The sequence below is a fragment of the Kogia breviceps genome, chromosome 1, assembly GCF_026419965.1.
Source record: "Kogia breviceps isolate mKogBre1 chromosome 1, mKogBre1 haplotype 1, whole genome shotgun sequence".
Classification (NCBI taxonomy): domain Eukaryota; kingdom Metazoa; phylum Chordata; class Mammalia; order Artiodactyla; family Physeteridae; genus Kogia; species Kogia breviceps.
The window spans coordinates 189892092-189910398 of NC_081310.1; the positions used below are offsets into that span (position 1 = coordinate 189892092).

Genomic DNA, 18307 nt, shown 5'->3' on the forward strand with positions numbered 1-18307 from the left:
AGTGCTGCCTGCAAAGTGGCCCTCTCCTGAGCTGAGCCCTCCAGGGCTGGGGATCAGGCCCTCAGCTGAGCGAGGTGGACCAGCGACACACACTAGTCTCCAGGGTGATGCCAGTGGGTGAGGTCAGAGTCTGGACCCAACCCCGCCTGCAACCACCATTCCCCTTCCTTCAGGTAGGACAGCCACCTGAAATAAACCAAGTCCGGGCTTGGTTCGAGGGCAGAGACTCCCCCCCTGTGTGATTTCCCCAGAACCTTGGGGGGTGACGCTAGTTCCTGGGATGAGATTCAGTGCGAATGAAGGACGAGGCTCAGTGAAGGGCTGGGGGCTGGGCCCCCGTGTCACTCCACCTGATCCGCTCGCTCTCCGCCTTCTTCACGGCCACCCGCAGCTCCTCGTTGGACCGCCGCAGGGCCTCGAGCTCCTTGGCCCCCTCGCTCAGGCTGCGCCGCAGTTCGCCCGCCTCCTGGCGCTGGGCCTCACGGCCGTCCTGGCTCTCACGCACCTTGCGCTGGGCGTCCAGCAGCTCCCGCCGCAGCCCGTCGCGGGCATCTTCCAGCAGGCGCAGCTGGGTCCGAAGCTCTTCTGCCTGTGAGGACAGCGGGGGTCCACATACGGGGGTCGGACCCCCCTCAAGCCGGGTAGAAAGGAGCCCATCCCCATCTCCCTGGCCACGGGGCACCTGCCCCATCCCTCTGCAGCGGCTCGGACTGCAGGTGTGAGTTATGATTTGGGGCAAAGCGTATTGGAGTCAGCGGTGCTCTGGCCTGAAATAAACATCAATCAAGATCATCCTGTGGGACTTCCCTGGTGGTGCAGTGGTTAAGAATCCGCCTGCCAATTCAGGGGACATGGGTTCGAGTCCTGGTCCGGGAAGATCCCACACGCCGCGGAGCAACTGAGCCGGTGCGCCACAACTACTGAGCCTGCGCTCTTAGAGCCCACAAGCCACAACTACTGAGCCTGCATGCTGCAACTACGGAAGCCCGCGCGCCTAGAGCCCGGGCTCCGCAACAAGAGAAGCCACTGCAATGAGAAGCCCACGCACCGCAACAAAAAGCAGCCCCTGCACGCCGCAACTAGAGAAAGCCCACGCACAGCAACGAAGACCCAACACAGCCAAAAAGTAAATAAATAAAATAAAATAAATAAAAAGATTATCCTGTGGATCAACCTCAAGAGGGCAGGGACGCCCCGCCCAGCCTCTCTGTGAGAGCCCAAGTCCCACACGTACCCAGCAGGTACTTAATAAATGCCTGCCGCCTGCTTCCTTTCATGCATTCCTTTGTCCTCGAACGCACGCTCTGGGTCCCCAGCCGCGTCTAGGCTGCACTGCCGAGAAGGAAGCGGGTGGGTGGACGCGCAGGCAGCTCACCTCACGCAGGCAGGCCTCCCGCTGCCGGCCCAGGTCTTGGGCCTGTTCCTGCAGCCTCTTCACCTCCCGCGCATGAGCCGCGGCAGCCTCCTCAAGCTGGGCCCGCAGGTCCCGCAGCTCGGACTTCAGGGCATTCACGGTGTTCTAGGACACACGGGCTCCTGAGACTTGGCACTGCCGTGTCCTCCTCCCCCGCACTCCCAACCCCCACCGCCACTGATGCCAGCTGCGCCAACTGAACTGTCCATCTGCGGCTCTAGACACGGCCCCTCATGCTGGCCTGCTGGGCCCTCTACCGATCCCTTGACGCCTGGCAAGTGCTACGCACGTAGCCGGTCTCTCCCTCAGACTAGGGGATTCACAGGGCAGAGCTGTGCCACCTCCCTCCAATGGGGACTCCCAAGGAAGGGTGAAGCTCCGCCGACAGCCTGGATGCTGCCCCCAGGGCAGAGCCACGTCTCCCCCCCGGGCAGGGCTGTGTCCCCCCATCCCCAACCCCGGCTCAGATGGAGGCCCGCCCGCCCGCCCCGCCTGGCCTACCCGGTCCTGTTCCTGCCGGCTCTGGGTGTCCCGCTTCTGTCGCTCCATCTCCAGGGAGATGGCGGCCAGGCTGTGCTGCGTCCCCATCAACTTCTCCGACAGCGCCGTCTTCTCGGACTCCTTCAGGGACAGGGCCTGGGCAGAGGCAGGGAGCAAAGGGCTCGGGGTGTTGCGTGGCCTTGGGGGACACGCTTGGGCCTTTCCCCCACGGTGGCCTCAGAAATGTGCCCACTGGGGGCTCGGGGACCTGACTGGGCCACCACAGGTGGAGCCAGGGCAGAGGTGCAGGCTCACCCCCTCGGCAGCCCCAGGAAAGGGTACAACAGCAGTAACAATAACCTGGACACAGACACAACTTAGACATCTCACATCCTAAAGCAGGGCCTTTCATTATTCCCATTTTACAGATGAGGCTAATGAGGCTCAAAGAGGTAAAGTGACTTGCCCAGGGTGACGCAGCAGGTGAGGAGAGGAGATGGACGCAGTCTGCCCTGTCTCCATTACATTATGGGAAAGTCAGGAGTTAGCTCTTTCTGAGGAGGGTCAGCTGCTGCATGTGGGCTTCGCGGGGACTGCTCAGAGGCGGTCATGGGGACGCCATGCCCAGCCTGGGGTGGGAGGAGGGATGGGAGAACGTGGGTCAGCTTTTCTGGAACAATGCGCACGGTGTCGTGACTGTGGCTGCCACTCGGTAAGCTCCCACGGTGTGCCGGGCCCACTCGCTGGACAGGGGTCTCAGCGACGCTTCACAAACATCCCTTGAACTCCCCCATCCTGAAGGTGAGAAAACCGAGGCCCAGAAAAGGACTCCTAGCTCCTAGCTGCTGGGTGGCTGAGCGAGGACCAGCCCCAGAACAGGGGCCCCTCAGGCAGCAGTGGAGGCCGCACCAGGGCTCACGAACCTGCTGCTTCTCGCTCTCGGCCAGGAGGAGGCCCTCGTCACGCTCCTGCTGCAGGGCGGCGATCTCCTCGCTCAGCTCTTCCTTCTCGGCCTCCAGCCGGGCCAGCAGCTCCTCCCGCTCCCGCTGCAGCTGACTCTGCAGCTGGGCCCGCTCCGCCTCCAGCTCCCGCCATGCCGCCTCCTGGGGGCCAGGCCCACGTGCATGTGACGCACGAGGCTGGGCCCAGACCGCCCCTCACCAACCTCGGGGCAGCAAGGGCTTGTGGGGCAGGTGATCAGGGAACTACAAGGTGGGGTGGGTGATAATGAGGGCCATGATGGGGACAGGCCAGGAGCAGCAACGGCCTGGCCTTTGGGTGGGCGTGGGGAGGAGGGTAAGGGGTCAGAGAATGTTTCCTGGAGGAAACAAGCAGCCATCAGTCAGGTAGAGAGAAAAGAAAAAGAACCCCAGGCCAGAGTACAGCCCCGGAGACGACTCGGAGGAAAGAGGAAACATGACGAACAGGGAAAGTGTGATATTTAAGGTCACTGGAGCTTGGACTACGAGGGGGACGTGGTGAAGGACGGGGCCAGAGCCACAAGCAGCAGCCAGACCAGACCAGTGGGCTTTAAGGAGGGGTGACCTGATTTTCAAGACAGTTGGGACGGCAGAGCCTCAAGCCAAAGTGACAAAGAGCAATCTGGATTTTAGAATAGCGGGGTGTTCAGAGCTTGTGGAAGAGGGACCAGGATTGGGGGTTGGGGTAGAGGGGAGTTGGGTCGGCTGTGAGCAATAAGAGGGCATGGGTCTGGGGGTGGCGGAATAGCTGCAGAGTAGAGTACACGTATGGTGACATTAAGAGGCTGAGTCTGCTGGTGCAGGGAGAATGAGGGAAGGCACAGGAGTTTGGCTCCCTGGGGACTGGGTGGGTACAACCCACAGGCAGAGCCCACTTGGGGTCTAAGGGAGGTGCCTGGCGCCAGCACTAGTCCCTAACAGCTGTGTGAAAAGTCTCTGCTTCAAATGCTCTGTCGCCACCTGCTGGAGAAGTGTGATTTTATCCACAAATCCAAGAAGACTACGTACAAGGTGAATGGCGCCCCCTGGTGTCGGGAGCCACAGCCTGAACCGCTGTCAGAGGCAGCCCAGTCCAAGATGAGTGACTCAGGTCCCCTGTCCAGAGGCCCACTCTGGAGAGTATCTCAGTACAATAATAATAATGACAACCAGCAATTATGGAGCATTTACAAAGTGCCAGTCTCTATGTTAAGCTCTCTGTAAGGATCTTCTCACCTCATCCTCATAAATTATACTATAATTATCCCCATTGTTAAGAGGGGGAAATGGGGACTTCCCTGGTGGTCCAGTGGCTAAGCCTCCGCGCTCCCAATGCAGGGGGCCCGGGTTCGATCCCTGGTCATGGAACTAGATCCCACATGCCGCAACTAAAGATTCCACATGCTGCAACAACAACAAAAAAGGATCCTGCATGCGGCAACGAAGACACCGCATGCCGCAGCTAAAACCCGGTGCAGCCAAATAAATAATTTTTTTTTTTTTTTAATGGGGAAATGAAGGCACAGAGACATTAGGTAACATAACCAGCATTTGGCCAAAATCAGGCTGAAACCCAGGCAATGTAACTCCAGAGCCACTGTTCTTAGGTACTTCTGTTCTGTCTTTTGGTGACCTGGCCCCTCGCCTTTCTATGTGCTCTGGTCCCCTGAGTGATCTTTCATATGCAAACTGCACTTCTTAGCAAATTAAAGTGCTTTCCGACTCTACATTAGATCAGCATTTTCCAAATATGGTTGTGGACCCCCTGCATCAGGATCACCAGGGCTGGACCAGATTGGGGCCTGGGAATCTGCATGTTTGATAAGGAGTGGTCCCCGATGGATCCTCCCAGCTGCCCCCGGGGCCTCTGAAACAGACATGAAGTTCCATTTCACTGATGCAGAGTGAGAAGGATGACTCGCCTGAGGTCACAGGGGAGACAGAGACAGTGGTTCAGAGCCCTCCCCCACCCCACCGCCTGCCCCAACCCAGCTGCCTGAACCTTCTCTCGCTGGAGTCGCTGTAAGTCCTCCTTGTGGGCTGCCCGCTGCTCCCGCAGAGAGGCCTGGGCCTCCCGCTCAGCCTGCACCAACTTCTGGGCCATCAGTTCCTTGTCCAGAGCGACCTTCTCCTCTGTAGTTGTTATCTGCTGCCGCAAGCCCACCAACTCCCCTGCACAGAAGCGACGGAAAGGAGAAACAAGCTCGGGTTGGACCCTCCCAGTGGGCCAATAGACTCAGGCCAGGTGAGCTATGTGGGCAAAATCCCAGAGGGGAGAGGGCCCACTGGTATCTAGCTGAGCTCCCTTGGAGAACGTTCTTGCCCTCTCTGGGCCTCCGTTTCCCCGTCAACTGCATGGGCCCAGTGGCCCCGTCCCCCTCCCTACCTACCTGGAATGGCATCTAAAGGATGAAGTGACTGATGAGGAGGGCCCCCCAAATGGAGAGGACAGCAAAAACATGAGAACCCCCATCACTGATTGAGTGCTTACCACGGGCAGGCACCTGGCTGAGCACAACACAGCTTCACATCACACCCACGTAGCTTATCCCCAATTTACAGATGAGGAAACGGAGGCTCAGAGGAGACAGGTAACCTCCCAAGGCTGCACAGCTTTCCATGAGGCATCACCTTTAATGACTGACTGACTGCCATAAGCATACTTGCTGGACTGTTAGCACTAATGAAAGTGACCGGGGGAGGGTGCACCCCACAGGGGACAATCTAAAAACTATCCTCGGGGTTGGAAGTCCACCAGAGACTGTCAGCATTTCCCTTCCCAGTTCTGTCTGGCTCATGTGGACGTGGACAAAAAACTTAATTTTCGCGGCCCAAGCAGGTGCTTAGGAAATGTCTGTTGAGCAAGAAAAACCTGTGAGTTCAGAGACTGGGCAGGAATGAGAGTCGTCAGAAAAGCAGCTGATGATGGCTCCGCGGAGACGCAGAACTCTCTAAGCGCCCTGATGACGACAGCAGCGGAGCCAGGCACTGTGGCAAGGCCATGCTTTTTTCACCTCATCCCGGCAAAGCCTCATCACCTCTAACTGTCAGATGAGGAACCAGTGGCCCAGAGAGGGAAGCGGCTGGCCTGGGAAAGCGGCTGGATGGGAAGCCAGGCCAGCCACACCCCAAAGCCAGTGATCCCAGCTTCGGTGAGACCCCAGAACTCGACAGGTTACAGCTCCAGCTCCGGGCTGGAGCCTGGGGTTCCCCACCCCTCACCCCTGGCCCCCCTACCGGTCAGGGTCTCCTTGGCCAGCAGTAGGGCCTGCCCATCCGCTTCCAGCTGCTCCCGCCGGGCCTCGAGCTGCGCCAGCTGCCGCTGTACCTCAAACAGGCTGCTCTCCAGGGCTTCCTTCTCCAAGCTGCAGCACGCATGATCCCTGAGGCCCTGGGACCCAGCCTCCCGGGCCCCAGGACACTGTGAAGCCCAGGGCATGGCCAGCCATGGGCCAGGTGCCAGCCCACCTGCCCACCTGCCCAGCCGTGCCCACACTCCCCGGGGAAGCCTGAGCCCCGGCTAAGATGAGCTGGTGACCTGGGCCCTGAGGGCCCATGCTGGACATGGCTGGCCACGGGGTGGCTCCGTCAGACCCCCCAGGGAGGGCTGAGCAGAGGTCAAGGCCTCACCGCAGGCGTGTGGCCTCCTCCGACAGGGTCCGGCCCTCACGCTCGGCTGCTGCCAGCTGCACCGCCAGGCCGGCCCGCTCCTTGGCCAGCGCCTCCTTCTCCCGGGCCGCCCGCTCCAATGCCTCCGTCTGCCGCCGCACCTCCCGCCGGGCCTGCTCCAGCTCCTGCTCCCGCCCGCTCAGCTGCCGGGAGAGCTGGCCCCCACCAGGCACTGTGAGCACCAGCCCCAGAACCCCCCGCCTGCTTATCGTGCAGCACCCCAACCCTGGGCCCGAGCTGGCCCTGGAAGGCAGGAGGCCAGGGTCAAGCCCAGGTCGTACCCTGTTGTGCTGTGTGAACCTGGACAAATCACAGCCTTCTCTGGACGTGCCGTGCACACACATGCAAACATAAGGGTCATCGCTTAGTTTGGGTGGCAACCAGACACTTCCTGCACCCCAAAATGTCCAGAGAAGCTGAATGTATAAAAGAAACCAAAGGAGAGCTGCTCTGCAAGCCTCAGAAAGGGAACCTGGAGCCTGGCTCCCTGCACCGCGTGGTCTGTTCCCTAGAGGCCCCTCCCAGGAAGCCAGGCCCTCCAGGACAGACACCCTAAGGTCCCTTCCAGCTATGATTTCCCAACAAGTCTAAGATTCCAATTCTGAAATTCTCTACCAATTATCATATCATTAATCTTTCCTGAGTGGTGATTCATTTCTGTTAAGTGCTTACCCGGTAAGCACTTTGAGATAAGAACTATTAGCCCCGTGTTACAGGTGGGGCCGCTGAGGCATGGGGAGGTCGGGTAGCCTGCTCAAGGCCTCCAGCTGGCAGAGGTGGGGCTGGATTTCAGCCGGGAAGCAGGCTCCTGAGCCTGTGACGTCCCCTAGGACACAATGCAAAAGGCCGGGAACCTAGAACCCCTTCCCCACCTGCTCCCCAGACCCCACATACACCCACCTGGGCCAGCCGCTCCTGCAGCCGGCAGCGCTCCTGGTGCAGCTCGGGGAGCTGGCGCTCCAGGGCCTCCCGGGCCTGCTCGGCCACCCGCAGGGAGCCCTCCAGACCCTGCCGCTCCACGTCCTGCTCCAGCCGCAGCTGGTCGTGCTCCGCCCGCGCCGCGGTGGCCTCCTGCTCCGCCTGCCGCTGCCGGCCCAGCAGGGCTGCCTTTTCCTCCTCTAGCTGCGGGGGCCAGGCGGAGGGGAGCGACCGGATCAGCCCAGGCCCCCACAGTCCGAAGAGGTCCCACCTAGGGCCAAGGATGCCTTCTCCACCCACCTATCACAGCCAGCCCGTGGGAGGCCCCCTGGGCGTAAGGGGCGGTGCCCGGGGGCATGTGGACACCGGGGAGGAGGACAAGGAAGGGCCCACGGAGCTTCTTTTCTCTCAGACCATGAGAGAGAAGACAGACAGACAGAAGGGGTCAGAGACAGAACAACAAGACAGAGGGACAGAGGTATACTGGGAGATGTCGGGGTGTGGGCCTAGGCTGGGCCTGGGGATGCCTCAGCGGGGTCCCTGAGCGGGGAGGACAGGTGGGCGAGGCAGGAGGGGCCTGCTGGCACACAATGTACCTGGGCGACAAGGTGGTTCAGACCCAGCTTGTCCTGGGCAAGACTCTCGTTCAGGGCGCTCAGCTTGGATAAGGAGTCCCGCAGAGAGGCCTCCTCGGCCCTCAGCTTGGTCATGGAGAGCTCAAGCTCCACGCGGCCAGCCTCCGCCTGCAGGGTCGGGACCAGGGCGGCCAGAGACGGTCAGGCGGGGAGAGATGGAGAGAGATGGGAAAAGATGTGCAGAGAGATGGAAAGATAAGGAGAGATGGGGAGAAAGGCAGAGAGATGGGAGAGGCAGGAGGTGGGGAGGTGGCGAGAAGAGGCACGGAGAGACAGGGCCCCCAGCGACAGGGCAGGGGACACGAGGAGAGAGATAGAACATGAGAACATGAGACAGAAAAAAAATCCCTGTAGACGCCCTGCTGCCCACGTTGCTGCGCACCCAGAGCCATGCAAGGACCAGTGAAGCTGGCTCCCACTGTGGGGCGTGGCCAGAGGTCAGAGGGTACCCCAGAGTGGGGTCTAGGGTGGCCTTGCTCAGGGCCCAGACCACAGACAGCAGGGCAGGCACCGACCAAGAACTGTGCCCCCAACCCTCACAGACCCCAGGACCTGTGTCCAGAGATGGGACTGGATGAGCTGAGCTACAGACCCTGCCCCAGAAGCATCTGGAAAAGCAGCGATATGACCAGTCGTAAAGGTCAGTTCACTTATGGCTGGGATCAGAGGTCAGTGTGTGGCCAGGGTCAGAGGTGAGCCTGAAATAGGGGTCAGTCTGTGGCCAGAGTGAGAAGGCCTGGGGCCTAGGCTAGAGGTGGGTTTGTGGCGGTGTGGCAAACGGGGACCCACCTTGGTCAGCGCCTCGGTCACCTCGGCCTTCTCAGCCTGCAGCATGTCCCGCTGCAGCGTGGTACAGCTCAGCGCCTCCCTCACCTCCACCAGCTCCTTCGCCAGTCCTGAGCGCTTCTCTTCCAGCTGCTCTAGTTGTCTATGGCTGTGGGACAGAGGGTGGGGGTTGCCCCATGTCACTCCCCTGCCCTGAGCCTCCCACAGCCAGACATGCTGGAGCAGCCAGGGGCCAGGCCCAAGGCAGGAGCCTCATCCACAAGGACAGCCAAGCCCACCGTTGGACCTCAGTTTTCACATCTGTAAAATGGGATAACTCTCGCCTCGTGACGTTGTGAAAAGGATATGTGTCCTGGGACTTCCCTGGTGGCACAGTGGTTAAGAATCCGCCTGCCAATGCAGGGGACACGAGTTCGATCCCTGGTCTGGGAAGATCCCTTATGTCACAGAGCAACTAAGCCCACGAGCCACAACTACTGAGCCCATGCATCGCAACTACTGAAGCACACATGCTCTAGGGCCTGCATGCCGCAACTACTGAGCCCGTGTGCCACAACTACTGAAGCCCATGCGCCTAGAGCCTGTGCTCCGCAACAAGAGAAGCCACCACGATGAGAAGCCCACACACCGCAACGAAGACCCAACACAGCCAAAAATAAATAAAATTAAAAAAAAAAAAAAAAAAAAAAAAGGATATGTGTCCTTATTGTACCTGACATATCTCTCCAAGGGCCTTTGGAAACAAGGGTAATATCCACTGCCACAATATACTAAACATCATTGTTACTAATGCCTCAGAGAAGTAAATAGTGAAGTGGTTAAGAGGTTAACTCTGAAGCCCCAATGACTGGGTTCAAATCCTGGCTCTTCCACTAACTAGCTGTGTGACCTTGGGCAAGTTACATAACCTCTCTGTGCCTCAGTTTCACCATCCATCTCATCCAAATGGAGATAATAATAGCTCCTACATCACAGAGTTATCATGAAGGTTAAATAAGAGAATCTGGCTTCCCTGGTGGTGCAGTGGTTGAGAATCTGCCTTCTAATGCAGGGGACACGGGTTCGAGCCCTGGTCTGGGAAGATCCCACATGCCGCGGAGCAACTGGGCCCGTGAGCCACAACTACTGAGCCTGCACGTCTGGAGCCTGTGCTCCGCAACAAGAGAAGCCACGATAGTGAGAGGCCCGCACATCACGATGAAGAGTGGACCCCGGTTGCCACAACTAGAGAAAGCCCTAGCACAGAAACAAAGACCCAACACAGCCAAGAATAAACAAATAAATAAATAAATTTTTTAAAATAAAATAAAAAAATAAGAGAATCTAAGTGCTTAAAATGATGCCTGGTTCTTAGTAATAATATAAGTACTGATCTTATCATTATAACTTTAAATTTAAAAAATATTAATGTTATATTAATATTATTGTTAATTAACTTAATTAACAATAATACTAATGCTATATAGCTAATATAACTACTGTTATATTAGTTTGTTTTGTTTTGTTTTGTTTTTTGGCTGTGCTGCAAGGCATGTGGGATCTTAGCTCCCCAACCAGGGATCAAACCCACACCCTCTGCAGTGGAAGCGCAGAGCCTTAACCACTGGACTGCCAGGGAAGTCCAGCTGTTATCATCATCCACACTCTACCTCCTACCGGTTCTCTGATTGCAGGTAAATGACTAAACCTCCCTGAATCTCAGTTTCCTGAAATGCGTCTGGTTAGAAGACCCTATAGCAGAGGGGTGCCATGAGGATCCTCGAGACGGTAGAAGGCCCAAGACACGGTCAGTACTCCCCAGCCCCCAGTGACAGTCGGGAGCCCCATGGCCCATCCAAGCGGCCCTGGCAGGGAGCCAGAAGCTACTCACCTGCGCTCGAGCTCCCTGCGTGTCCATGCACTGTCCTGTGCTGTGTCCTCCCGCTCTTCCTCCAGCTGGTCCCGCTGGCGCCGCAGCTCCTCCTGGGCCGCATGCAGCTTCTCCTGCTCCTGCCGTAGCTCCTCAGCCTGCTGCTGGGCCACCTGCAGGCTGTGGGCTAGGCTGTCCTTCTCCCTGCAGGACAAGGGGAGGGGGAGCTGAAGGCGATGCAGAGGCCACTCCCACCGGGGAAGACGGCCGTGCTGCTGTCCTAGCCGGGAGCCACATCCTCCCACGCTCCGAGGCCCCGGCCTCTAGAGAGCCTTCCTACACCTCAGCATGGCCCACACATTTCATCCACATCTCCCTGGAGCTGACTCTTCCCGGCATAGGGCACTGAGCTGTCCTTCTCCCCCAACCAGCCCACTTGGAGGCCCAGTGGAAGGGATGGAGGCACTGGGATTATCTCCAACTACCCCACCAGGTGAAGATGTCAGGCTAGGTTCCTGAGACATGTGGGCAATTTTGCTGCCAGCTCTGCTAATCCACGTGGCCAGGAAATGCCCCCTACAGCACCCTATGCCCCTCAATTCTGGGAGGCCCAATAGAGCTGGGTCTGTCCAGATCCCACAACTGCCTGCTGCCCAGGCCAGCAGCACATGGTAGCCAGGGCAGGGGAGGGAGGAGGCTCCTTCCAAGGCAGGGGTTTCTAGCTCAGGCTTAGGGCTGATCTCTATCATATTCTCCACTGCCGCCCCTCTGCGCTCAAAGTGGCAACCTGTAAATATTGATATATTAGATACGAAGGCTGGCAGTAGGTGGGAAAAAATATTCGACGTGGGCTTCCCTGGTGGTGCAGTGGTTAAGAATCCGCCTGCCGACGCAGGGGACACGGGTTCGAGCCCTGGTCCAGGAAGATCCCACGTGCCTCGGAGCAACTAAGCCCGTGTGCCACAACTACTGAAGCCTGCGCACCTAGAGCCCATGCTCCGCAACAAGCCACCACAACGAGAAGCCCACGTATCGCAACGAAGACCCAATGCAGCCAAAAATAAATAAATAAGTAAATAAAATTATCCAAAAAAAAAAGGGTGGGGGTCAAACTCTATCCAAGTTTAAAAAAAAAAAACCATTTGACATGAAATTAAGAAAAATAGTAGGATGCAAAATGAGGTGTTCGCTGGGAATGCAACTACATAAAAAGCCCCTTTCCTTTCAAGGCGTGGGAAGCACTGGTTTTGCTGTCAGATGGAGCTGTCAGATGGGGTAGGAATTGGGATTCCTAGCCAGCCACATCGCTGTGTGACCTTGGACAAGTCTCTCAACCTCGGGACAGTAATAGTTGTGAACTGCATGAGTTTGATAGGAAGACTAATTGAGGTAATACACAGAAAGCGCTTGGCAATAAGCCTAGCACATAGTAGGTATACTGGAAAGGTTTGCAAACTGACTGCCAGGAAACACAACTGGAAGCAAAGCCAGTGCATTAACAGGGGTTAGGATGAGCAAGGGAAGCTGTGAGGAGGTCCCATCTTTTTATTTCCCCTCCATTTTTCAAACTTTTTATTACGTGGTTACATTTACAAAGAGAAAAACCAAAAAACAAGCACCAAAACAATCAAGAACAACCAGGCAGCTAAGAGTGGATAATTTCTTGTCTCCAAAATCTCCAAGAGACAGAGTCGAGAATAACAGTGTCAATACGGCTCTTGGAGATGATGGAAATGTTTTATAGTCGTATGTCCTACTTGTTAGCACTAATGCAACTGAGGGACGGAAATTTTTACCTTTGTAAATGTTTACTCAATTTACATTTGAACAGACACATGCGGCTAGTTAGTGCAATTCCGCATGTTCACAGGCTCTGGCTGGCGTTAGGCCCAGACGCTGACTTTTTCTCTGGGCTCCCGGCCTCTGACCTCCCGGCACCTGTTCAGGAGGTCGATGGCACTGCGCAGGCGCTGGGCCTCGTGCTGCGCATCCTCCTGGGCCTGCGCGGCCCCATCGGTCTTATCCCGAAGACGCTGCAGCTGTTCCTCAAGGGCACGGCGCTCACCCTCGCTGTCACTAAGCTGCTTCCGCAGGGTGCCCAGGAGGTCCTGGCTGGCCTCATAGCGCCCCCGCATGTCCTGTGGCATGGGAATCACTGAGTGTAGGGGAGCCCTGTGAAGCTCCCTCCCCGCTCTCCGCACGACGCACACCAGCCTACGCTGCGGCCTAGGCCTGGGTCCAGGCCTGGGGCAGGAAAGTGGAGCTGAGCCCACAGACTCAGTTTCCACTCCCCTGCATCGTGCCCTCACCACCCTTCTGAGACCTCTGCAAGGGCTCTGAGCCTCCATCTCCCTGGGGTCCCGGGCAACCTAAGTCCCCAGGACAACAGACAAACCGCCAAGCACAATCCTTCCCCTCCCCCACCCGCCCCCAAACACACACCAAGGATCTCTGGCTCTGTGTGGGAACCCCATCTCCCTTCCTATACCAGGACTCTTACTCCACCCCCGGGCTCCGCCTCCAGCTGCTCAAGCCCCTCCCACTCTAGACTCAGATTCCTCCAGTGCTCTCAGCCACCTCCATGGGTCCTGACTCAGTTGCCGTTTCTCAAGGCTCTGACTCTAGCCTGAATGCTCAGGCTCCTCCCCTAAGCCCCCGGCTCCGACCAAGGGTGCCCAAGCCCCTCCCCGCTGGACTCTGAGCTCCACCCCAGGACACTCAGGCCCCTTCCTACCTGGACCTGCAGCTGACGCTTGTGCAGAGCGGAGTGAATCAGGGCTAGCGTGGAGGAGTCCGAGCAGGCAGGGGATGGGCCTCGGCGGGGGGAACGGCCACGGCCGGGCGAGGAGCGCCTCGGTGGGGACGGGGTCCGGGCCCCCGAGAGCCCCCGCAGGCTGCCGTCCGATGTGGCCGCTGTACGCTCAGAGCCACTTAACTGGACGCCGCTCTCCATGTCTGACAGGACGGCCTGAGCGTGGGTTAGGGAGGCAGAAGGAGGAGGGGAGCTGCGGTGTTAGTTGGGCAAAGAAGCCTCGGGAGGCAGTGGGGCCACCAGGGTCCTCGTGTCTAGCTTCATCCCTAACTCTGCAGCACTTTCTCACCTCCGCTAGATCACAGCCCTCAGCCCACCAGGAAAGGCCTCCCGTTTACTGGGAAGACATGATTCAGCGTTTCTCACAGATGGGCAGGGAACATGCAGTGCCTCCTCTCCAACAGGGAACTCCCCCGGGGTGGGGGGCAGGGGGTGGCAGACTTTGGGCGGAGCTAGCAGGGGTGTTAAACAGCAGCCTAGGTTTCCAGGGCCCCCAACCACTTGCAGTTCAGCTGAAGGCCACCAGGGGACGTGGTGGCCCAGGACTGCCTGGCTTTGCCCAGCCCAGGGCTCCCACCCCTTCTGGCTTCTCCCGGCTCCTCCCGAACCTGTGCCAGGTCCCTCAGGGTCTGCTGCAGCCCCACTCCATCCTCCGTCTCCAGGGCCGCCTGCTCCTGGAGCCGCAGGGATTCCTAGAGTGGTGTTGGGGAGACAGGCAAAGAGCGGTTAGGGTCTCTGCCCTAGTCAGAAACCCCACCTTCGTCTCCCTCCCCAGACTACCTACCACCAATCAGCTGGCCTCGAAGGCCATGCCCAGGGGCCAGCAGCTCGGTAGAGCCCACAGCAGCCCCAGTGCCCTCACTGAACAGACCAGGCCCAGGGAGGTGTGGGGTCCTGCCCCAGGTCACACAGCCTACTGGAGGAGAGCTGGACGTAGAACCCAGGCCAGACCCCACACAGAAGGATGACCAACCCAGGCAGTACCCTTGAGAGGGGTTCCTCTGGTGGGGAGGCAGCTGAGTTCCAAAAGAAAGAGCTCTGGGCTAGCAGGGCACAGGCATGAGTTCAAGTCCTGACTCCCCAGCTTAATGGCTCTGAGACTCTGGACAAGTATTTCCCCTTGGGCCTCAGGTTCCTCATCTGTATAATGGGGATCATGCTACAGAACTGCCGAGAGGATGAAATGGGATAAAGGGGGTGAAGGTGCTTACCACTAAAGCTGGCACCCACTAGGTGCTCAATTAATGAGGGGTGAAACTGAGTCTGAGTGGGATGCTTGGGGTTGGCCCAAGCAACCCAGCCCTCAGCCTGTGTCCATGGATCTGGTCGGTCCCCCCGCCCCGCCCTGCATCTCACCAGGGCCTCAAGCTTCTCAGTGAGGGCCTTGTTGAGCCGATCCTTTTCCAGATTCTGGTTCTGAAGGCGCTCGACTGTCAGGGCCAGCTCAGTCACTCTGGAGGTAGGGGAGCAACACCGGTGAATGGGAGACCCACCCAGCTTCTCCTCAAACCCACCAGCTCTATGTCCTTCATGCTTCCCCAAACCTGAGGCAGGGACCCTAGGATTCGCCTCCTCCCTTGCCGTGTGACCTGAAGTCACTCTCCTTTCTCATCTCTAAATGAGAAGCCACCCACTTTATCTCACGGGAAAACACTCTGGGGCTTGTCTAGGTCTCAGGAGCAGAGGCTGAACTGCTCGTGATGTGCCCTGGGCAACAGCCCTCTGAACCTCCGTCTCCCCCTCTGCCAAACGGGGTGCCTGGGGAGACTGGCTGAAGTCACACAGGGGAAGGGCCCGCCCTTGTTGAACAGACGCCCCCTCCTCCCCATATCTCCGGGCATACACTCTGTGGGGAGGTCTGCCTCGCGTGGGGCCTCCGGGTGCCCACCTGGCACTGAGGTTGGCCTTGTCCACGTTGCTTTGCACCTGCAGCTGGGCCAGGTCCTTCTCCAGGAGCACCTTGTCCCGCAGCTGCTCCTCCAGCTGGGCCTGCAGCAGGGCCTGCTTCTCCAGGGCCGCCTCGGCCCGGCTCTCGGCCAGCCGCAGGCCTGCGCTCAGCCCCAGGCCCGCCTCCTGGACGGCTCGTGAGGTCCGGGCCAGCTCTCCTCCCAGCTGCAGCAGGTCCCTGGTGGAGAGCACACAGGATGGGGATGGGATGGGGGGGTGGGCTTCCAAGTGTAAATTAAAACTACAGTGGGATGCCATTTGTCGCTATCAGACTGGGGACAGAAAGTCACATAATGCACAGTGTAAGCGAGGCTGCGGGGAAAACAGGCTCTCCCTACACTCCTGGTGGGAGCGTGAGTGTAACCACACAGAGGGCAATTAGAAGAACTCTGAAGATTATAAATGAATAGGTTCTATGACCCACTGACTCCATCGCTCAGAGTTTATGCTACAGATATGCCCCAACGCAAGGAAAATGACCTGTGTATAAGGGGATCCACTGCAGCCTCACTCATGTAAGAAATACTGGTGGCAACCTAAATATCTATCGAAAGGGAGCTGCTATCGCCTTTTCTTTTTTCTTTTGGCCACCGCGTGGCTTGCAGGATCTCAGTTCCCAGACCAGGAACTGAATGCGGGCCTCGGCAGTGAAAGCCTGGAATCCTAACCACTAGGCCACCAGGTAACTTGGCAGGGAGTTGCTATTAAAAAAATCATGATACATCCCTTCAATGGAATACTCTGGAGCCAAGAAAAAAGAATGGGGAAGCTCTTTAGAGCCTGATGTGGAACCACTTCCCAGCTATAACTATTGGGTGAACAAAGTATCTTCGAGAACTGCAAAAAGGGAATTCCCTGGTGGTTCAGTGGTTAGGACTCTGCGCTTCCAATGCAGGGAGCATGGGTTCAGTCCCTGGTTGAGGAACTCCCACAAGCTGCGTGGTGTGCCCGAAAAAAAAAAAAAAAAAAAAAAAGAACTGCAAAGATGAAATTCTCCCAAGGGTGTATAAAAGAAAAGTTGGGGCTGGGGGGGAAATGTACAATCTTCTGTATTTGTTTGTATCAAATGAGCCTGACTGTCTGTGTCGGAGGTGGCAGGAAGAGTTTTCACCATACACCCTTTTGAAATTTGAACCTTGTGTGTGTGTGAGTTATTCAAAAGCAAGATGTTAACATTTTAAATGCTAATTAAAAGTTAGGTATTTTAAATATATCAAATAGGTTAAATCCTCCCCTTGCCTGAATGAACTGTACCACTGGGTACCTAACGGTAAGAAGAGGAAGTGCCTTATTATAGAAGAATTCCAGTTAATAAATGAAGAAATGACAGAATGAGACAATCATGATTTTGCAACCTCTGACGAATGTCTGGACCTTGGCATTGAGTGTCAAGGGCTGCTAACGCACACAGAGGCTCCTGATGGCAGAGTACACGTGGTGCTTATGAAGAAGTCTTGTCAAAACAAAACAAAGCAAAACACAACAACCCGAACCTGAATCTGATCAAGCCTTAAATCCAACATCCAATTTACAGGGGACAAAGATGTTAAAGGACACCACAGAATCCGGACTGTGGGAATCTCTAAGGACAACTGTCCCGGTTTCCTGAACAAATAAAAGAGACTTAGAAGACAAATCAACCAATCACCCTTTGTGAACATCTATGGATCCTGATTCAAACAATTTTAAAGACAAAAAGTGAAGAAACACCATCAGTGACACTGATGAGTCAGGTGGAAATTTGGATACTGAGAGAATAGTAGATGATCTCAACAAAAGATCATCGCTCAAACAAATGTTTAAGGCACAAAAGGTCTGCCTGCCTCTAGGCTCTCCCCCCTGCAGCCTCACCTGCCCAAAGATCAAGCAGGACCAAGTCCCCTGCGGCAGGAGGCCTTTGAGGCTCTTTTCCAACCTGACCTCCTTTCACCCGCCTTTTGCTTCAACCCCACTGGCTGCCATTTTCTCGCATCTCCAAGCCTTTGCTCCTGCTGCTCCCTCTGCCTGGGGTGCCCTCAGCTCTGCCAGTTAAAACCCCACCCATCCCTTGGGGTCAGAGCAAATTCCACCTCCTCAATGAAGCATTTTTCTGACCTCCCCACCCCTCCCAGTTTTCTGAGCACCCAGGACATCCTTTCTGTTCCACTTTCACGTCACTGACCACTCACTTCCTCAGTCTAGAGGTTGCAAGTTCCTTTTTTAAAAAATTTAATTTAATTTAACTTTTGGCCATGCCACACAGCTTGTGGGATCTTAGTTCCCCGACCAGGGATTGAACCCCGGCCCTTGGCAGTGCAAGTGTGGAGTCCTAACCACTAGACCGCCAGGGAATTCCCTAGAGGTTGCGAAGTCCTTGGTAGCAGAAGCTGAATATCATAGCAGATTAAAAGCAGGAACTGCAAATCCTGATTCAGCCACTTACTTACTGCTGTGTGACCTTGGGAAGGTCACTCTACCTCTCTGAGCCTCAGTGTCCTCATCTGTAAAATGAGGATCATTCCAGTTCCTACCTCACAGGGACACTGTGGATATGAGATGAAATAAAATGTACAAAGAGCCTAGCTCAGAGCAAACACCTAGTAAACGTTTACTATTTACTGATAATGACTAGGAAACTGTAAATTTAGTAAATACCAAATAGTATTTAGTCTTAGTCATTTGGTCATAAATAGCCAACTTAGCAAGTACATTAAGTAAATACTAAGTGACTGCCATGATCTTGGTAAGAGTTAATTATTACTAGTTGCCTCTGCATCTCCGTAGGGCCCAGCACACAGTAGGTGTTTTGGGTCGGACCGAAGTTCAACTGAGTTGAGTTGAATTCAGTGTGCAAAGCAG

At 56.5% G+C, this 18307-nt stretch overlaps 1 protein-coding gene across 6 annotated transcripts in view; it reads right to left on the reverse strand.

Annotated features, from left to right (window-relative positions):
- Positions 1–18307, reverse strand: part of CROCC (ciliary rootlet coiled-coil, rootletin) — a 42351-nt gene that overhangs the window by 16399 nt on the left and 7645 nt on the right. For all 6 annotated transcript variants that reach the window (XM_067016482.1, XM_059073681.2, XM_067016492.1 and 3 more), the window contains 16 exons: positions 15411–15647; positions 14879–14975; positions 14131–14214; positions 13445–13678; positions 12649–12848; positions 10732–10914; positions 8865–9009; positions 8037–8183; positions 7423–7644; positions 6484–6677; positions 6091–6218; positions 4856–5025; positions 2818–2997; positions 1916–2050; positions 1376–1519; positions 351–589 (listed from right to left, as the gene is read on the reverse strand). In XM_067016482.1, the coding sequence (XP_066872583.1) occupies positions 351–589; positions 1376–1519; positions 1916–2050; positions 2818–2997; positions 4856–5025; positions 6091–6218; positions 6484–6677; positions 7423–7644; positions 8037–8183; positions 8865–9009; positions 10732–10914; positions 12649–12848; positions 13445–13678; positions 14131–14214; positions 14879–14975; positions 15411–15647 (2739 nt within the window). The remainder of the gene's footprint in view (positions 1–350; positions 590–1375; positions 1520–1915; positions 2051–2817; positions 2998–4855; positions 5026–6090; positions 6219–6483; positions 6678–7422; positions 7645–8036; positions 8184–8864; positions 9010–10731; positions 10915–12648; positions 12849–13444; positions 13679–14130; positions 14215–14878; positions 14976–15410; positions 15648–18307) is intronic.